The sequence below is a fragment of the Delphinus delphis genome, chromosome 1 (genome assembly GCF_949987515.2).
Source record: "Delphinus delphis chromosome 1, mDelDel1.2, whole genome shotgun sequence".
NCBI classification, from domain to species: Eukaryota; Metazoa; Chordata; class Mammalia; order Artiodactyla; family Delphinidae; genus Delphinus; species Delphinus delphis.
The window spans coordinates 74,660,936-74,666,935 of record NC_082683.1 but is presented as its reverse complement, the minus strand read 5'-3'; the positions used below and the strand labels follow the sequence as shown (position 1 = coordinate 74,666,935).

The window sequence follows — 6,000 nt, the reverse complement described above, 5'->3', positions numbered from 1 at the left end:
ATTTCACTATGGATTTGAACAGGAGCCAAGAGGGTTGATGAAAGGAAAACTTCTCTCTATAAAAGGTTTATTGTCAGTGCTTTCTAAAGATGTAGATTCTTCTAAAACCAGCTACCAGCATTTTCACAAACATTGACACAGCCTTCTCAACCTCTCCTAGACCTACGATTTGGGTCCTTTCAGGCAAGCTCTGCGTCTAGCCTCTGACCTTCTAGATAGCCAATTCAATCTAATTGCTCCCCCCACCTCAATATAACTTATATTCTAAAGAGGAAAGGGGGTGGGGTAGCGTGGTCCTCACGCTATTGGAAAAGTACTTGAAATTCCTTGCATTCCTTTGCATTTAACGGTATGTTTACCTAATCATCAGCTTATTAGGATTAACACAAGTCATTGCTTCAAGCTCATTCAGTGAAAACAAACTGACTCCTATGGATTCCAAGATTTTTTCTCTGATCCCAACCATGGGTGAATTTTTAAGTCGTTCTCCCAAGTTTTAGGCACAATATTAGAAAAATACAAAGTTATAAACAAGGGACCTTATATCACATTATCCAACCATGCTTAATCTTGCCCATGGATTTTGAGGTAGGCAGCCTGAGTTATGGACTGTTTTCATTAAAGTTTCCTCTACCGAAGGGACCTGCACAATTACCTAGTGATTAAAATGATAAATGACTCTACTATACCCACCTCAAAGAGCTTGGGTGATGGAGACCCTTAGGCTTTGAATTCTTATGAAAATAAAGCATTATTATTTAAACCACAAACTTAGCTTCAGATTCCTTCTTGTGCTTTGTACAATGAACGGTGTTCAATACATGTTTTTAAAACAGATTACTCTAAATTCCAAGATTTTTTTTCTACTGAAGATATAAAAGCAATCATTGTCAGATTTTTAAAGGTTAGTTCCCTGCTCTATCCCAAGCACCTGGAACAGTTCCTGGTACAAAGTAGGTACTCAGTAAATCCTGTTTCAATGATTGAATGCATAAGCTAGATCGTCCCCAATGGTTTTGAACATTCTCTAAAAATACTGAATGCCATAAACTCAGATATTAGGTAAATATTTCTTTATTAAATGATTAATTCCATAAATAAATTCTTTTCACTGAATATAAAATTAAAATCATTTACAAATTATTCCAGTATTACATTTCCCCTCCCTCCCCGAAAGCTACATTTTGATAAATAAAAACATTCAGTCTTAAAACACCTGATTTCTGTTTGCAATTTAGAGTGCAGATAGCTGCCTCTCATGGACACTCACAGAGTGTCACCTTCTGGAAGGGATGGACCCCCCTCCCATTTACTTTTGTCAAAGGATGGAGTCTTTAAGTGTCCAACTAATCTTATTACCTTTTACAACTGTAAAACCGAAATGGAAAAAGCCTAGAGAAAAATACGCTTACCAAATAATTTACAAACAGAAAACAGAACGTCATCAACACCACAAGCTCCAAAATGAAGCAGTAACGTGTGCTCCAATATTATGAAGCAAAGTATTCTCCAATTGCGGCTGCATTAGTGTCCATGTGCACCAGCACACCTGGCAGTTTCGAAATACCTTAATACTACTCAAGAATGAGTAGTGCATCCCTTCTACAATGAGTCCCTTCAGCCCGCCGCCCCCACCCACGCCTCCATCACGCTGACACTCTTCTCTCCCCACTTTGTCCGCCCTAGTGCTGGAAAACGCAGGTAGCATTTAGTCCCTAAATTTGTGAATGTCATTGAACAGTCTGTAGAAGGGAAAGGCTGCCTCGTTGGCATGTGGGCAGTTGTAGTTGCATCTGCAGGACTGGATCATCATGACGTTCTTGGAAAACGTCTCCCCATCTTCGCAGCGGAACCGCATCTTCACAGTCCTGGTCTGCTGAGGCGTGCAGCAGCGGCCGTCCACGCAGGAACCGCAGTACTTGGGCCGGTATTTCTTCATACTCGAACATCCAGCGTAAGTAAACTTGACCGGTTCAGGGGATTTCTTGGTCTTGCTGCATTTCTTGCCCTTCTGTAAGAAAGAGAAGAGAAGGGAAGTTAGTGTTTCTCTTTCTTGGAAGAGATGCTCCCATCTCACCCAGGGGACCAGTCTACACGGCACCGCAGGCACTTACTTTCAGGCTGCTGTACACTGGCTGTCCACAAGGCCGCACTTCACAGATCCGGGTTTCTTTCAGCAGGCGGCATTCAGGGTTGTCATTGGTAACGCGTGTGGAGATACCAGTTCCACAGGTTTTTGAGCATTGGGACCACGAAGTCGTTTGGACGATACATTTCTGGCCATGTGAAGAAGGGCTGTACAGAATGCGAGGTTCCATTCCAAAAACTAGAGGGACAAACAAGAGGAAAGATTTCTCAGAGGCATACCGACACAAAGCAGCATCAGGTTCTCATTCCTCTGAAGTTTCAAACTAGGAATGCGTTTCAGTACAATGTCTCAGTCTTCACTTACCGGGGAGCCGCTTCAGGGAGCCGCCTTTTCCAATTGCAATTAATTCATTGTTTCTCGTTAACTCCACCTCCGAGGCATCGAAGGCCAGCTCCTTGCCCAGGAGGCCGTCCCTGTCGTCCATGGGGTCCTTGGCACCATCCTCGTCGCAGACCCACTCCTCACAGCACTGCCCGGTAACTTTGACCAGCCGGGGGTTGGGACAGCCCAAGCTTGGGAGAGAGAGTTCTTGGGGACACAGAGGAATGCAGCCCACGGCGCCGTCAATACATGTGCACTGATGTTTACAGTTGGGCTGGAAACTTTCCCCATTCTGGTAGATTCTGGAGTTATATTCACAGGGTCTGCCCTCTGACTGAGCTACAAAGAGCACCAAAAAAGAAAGGGAGAAGAGAATAAAGTTAAGATTCCGTACGACGGCCTGAAACTCAGACATATTTTCTGCTGCTAAATTCAATTGATGGTAAAGTTTCCTATGATTCCCCGGAGACTCCAGAGCAGAACAATAAGTTAGTCAGGAATCACTTTTCCGTATGCGCTTTTCGTTGGGCCCAGACACACTGAATTGCATTCCAGACTGCTGAAATCATGTGCCTTTCTGCCAAGCTACCAACAACAAAGCATCACCATACATGGTCGCAAAATTACTAAACTTCTGGACTACGGGGACTATTCTTTTTTTAAGGGGGCCAAACCACAAGCATCTTACCTCTGCAGATCCCCTTCAGAGCGGTGGAGCTGGCGCCGAAGTTGCATTCCAGCCCCTTGGTGTGGTCGCAGGGCTGCGTTTTGCTGCAGTCCTCGTTGAGCTGCTTGGCGCAGACCTTACAGCAGCCGCAGGCGTCCCGGACCAGCCCGACTCCCGGGGCGCACTTGGGCGCCTCCAGGGGGCAGTGGCAGGCGGCGGGGCAGGTGGAGAGAGCCTGGAAGGGGGAGAGGACACGTGTGAGGCTCGGCGCGGTGCGCAGGAAGGACGCCCCGGGAAGGGACGGGGGTGTCTGACCCGGGCGGCAGGGGGTCTCTGATCCCGTCCAGCCCGGCCACCCCGGGCGGCTGCGTACGCCGGGAGGGCCCCCCGGCACGTCTTCAGGGCGGGCTTAAAGAAAGAGCTCCCCCGAAACGCCCCGCCGAACTTCCGAGTCTAGCTTTTCCGGCCACGGACCATCTGGGGAAAGGCGAAGGGGCTGCTAGAGCGGACGGGGAAGCGGTGGCCAAAGAACTCACCAGCCTGGCCAAGTGGAGAAGGGTGACGGCGAGGGCGAGCGTCCTGGCGGTGCTGGAGCTCATCGTGGCGCGCAGGAGGGGTCCGGGCGAGCGCGGAGGCAAAGACGCCAACACACCGGTGCGTAGCGGCCGGGCCGGCGCGGCTGGGGCGGTGGGCCGGGCGGTGGGCCGGGCTGTGGGCCGGGCGGCGGGGAGGCGAGAGCCAGGCAGGCGAGCGGGCTGCGGGCGTCCTTCTCTCGAGGTCCTTGCCGGGGAGGGACGGAAGGCGCGGATGCTGCTCGGGGGCGCTCTCGCTCGCGGTCTGCCCCAGCGCCCAGAGCCCGCCTTTTATACGGGCCGGCCGCGGCGCCGCGTGTTGCAGTGACGTCGGCTCTGTCTGCGCGTTCCAGAATTCTCAAACATCTCAGGAATGCTGGTTGGCGCGGGCTCCTGCCAAGCGCCTCCCCTGGCTCCGTTGCACTTTTTTTTTTTTTTTTTTTTTTTGTCCTGGACCCGTCAAGAAAACAATCTTCCGTTTTTTCCACTTTAAATAACGACTTCTATTGGGGAGGGCTCTTCTTGGAGTGATGGTGGTGATGGAGGTGGAAGGGCCGAGGGGGGCGAGTTCAGAACTTTGCCTGGATTGGGAGGGTGGGAGGACCTGGAGGGAGGAACAAAAGTCGTTTTGTTGGGTGATGCCGAGTTGACTGGGCAGCCTTGGAACCCCTCACCCAGGGAGGCAGCGAACTGTTTGCTTGTTTACAGCGAAGGTGAGAGTCAAGTTATCTATTGAGAGAGGCGAACGGGGAGGGAGAGTGTCTGGGAGCCAGGAATCTATCTGAGGACTTCATAGAAGCGTGCTCGGATCAAGTCCCAAATCTTTGGCATGGTGTTTATTGGACAAGTGAAGTGTATTGCAAATTAATACCCGAGGTGGCATTTATGAATGAGAAGGGGAAAAAAAAACCAACTTCCCCCATCGTCTGGCAGTTTCCCAGGCAGAGGTCTTCCCCCGTCCGCCAAACCCCCCCACCCCCCGCCCCCTCCGCTTTTTGGTATGTCGTACTTGTTTGTTTTTGGAGGTTCCCACTTTAGTTCCAGCCCACTGCCTGGGTTGGAAGTCCGAGAGGAAACGAACGCAGGGAGCTCTCTGGGAGGCGGACTTACACTTCCTCACGGATGCGGGAGACTGGGTAAGCCCTTCCAGGCTCCCTCCGCGGGCGGGAGGCGACGCTAACTAAGCAGCCAGCCAGAAGCGGAGGGGACCACCGTGGAGTGATTTGTATTGAGATCATCACCTGTATATACTGCAAAACCAAACCAGATTCCAGCACCATTGTGCCCAGTGGATCTCTGGAAAAAGCAGACTCCTTGACGCTGAAAGTTTTGCGGGGCTTTTTAACTCCTTTCCTTGGGACCATTTAGAAACCTCCCATTTCAAGTGAATTGCAATGCTTTGCTCTTTAAGTAAAGAGAAATAAGAGATTTAGGATGTAATATTCTGTAGTAAAAAAAAAAGAAAGAAAAAAAGAAGTTAGCAATTTTAAGGTCCTATTCTACCCTATTCTACCAGCAACACATTCAGTAGAAGACCTCCTACAAAACAAGTTACTTGAACTTCAAATACCGTTAGTGTGATGGACAAATCTTCCCTCAAAGTTTAAAAAACTATCTTCTTGTGTAACTTTCATAAAAACATACACAGTAATTATGCCAGTTTCCCTTTTATATGTGCTCTGGGAGAAATCCTTGTCCTTTGCAATGTTTAGGGCTGTTCAGTGTAAATGACTGAGAAGTCTTGCTGAAGAAGGCCTTCAGTGTGACTTTTCTGTGAATGACTCTAATGAACACAATAAGAAGCTATTGCAATGAAAACACTCTCCAATGGAGAGAACTGTGGCAGGAAAGAGTTAAGTTTCATTCATTCAAAAGTGCTCTTCCAGAAGCCTAAGAAGCTGTTACTAGAGGGAGAAGGATGTCTAAGGTTTTGTTGGAGGCATGTGGGGTGGGGAACTTACTTTTCAAGACAATAGACTGTCAGGTGTTCTAGGCCCTGCATCCTGTCCAAGCCAATTCATCAGTTATTATTTAGAAAACGGTTTTGTTGTGTTCCTGTGTTCAGCTTTCGTTACTGTTTCCTTCTTAATGAAGTGACTGGGGATGGGGTGAGTAGGTACAGTACAGGGTGGGAGGAGGTGGCGAAGAGGGAATGGAGAGGAGCGTTCCTGGCTTCTGTTGTGGCGTCTTTTCTATTTGACTTCATGGTTGTAAGTATTTCCAGATGGTGAATCAGACACCAGACGTAACAATATTTCCATATTTGGGTATAGCAGTAGCCTGCGTTTTTA

At 48.7% G+C, this 6,000-nt stretch overlaps 1 protein-coding gene across 1 annotated transcript; it reads right to left on the bottom strand.

Moving 5' to 3' along the window:
* Positions 1 to 1,064: 1,064 nt before the first annotated feature.
* Positions 1,065 to 3,961, bottom strand: CCN1 (cellular communication network factor 1). The gene is made up of 5 exons (XM_060024718.1): positions 3,674 to 3,961; positions 3,159 to 3,372; positions 2,453 to 2,809; positions 2,115 to 2,326; positions 1,065 to 2,011 (listed from the first exon to the last, which is right to left on the bottom strand). Exons 1-5 carry the CDS (start codon positions 3,734 to 3,736, stop codon positions 1,709 to 1,711), a joined length of 1,149 nt encoding a protein of 382 aa, XP_059880701.1. The 5' UTR covers positions 3,737 to 3,961; the 3' UTR covers positions 1,065 to 1,708.
* Positions 3,962 to 6,000: the final 2,039 nt, after the last annotated feature.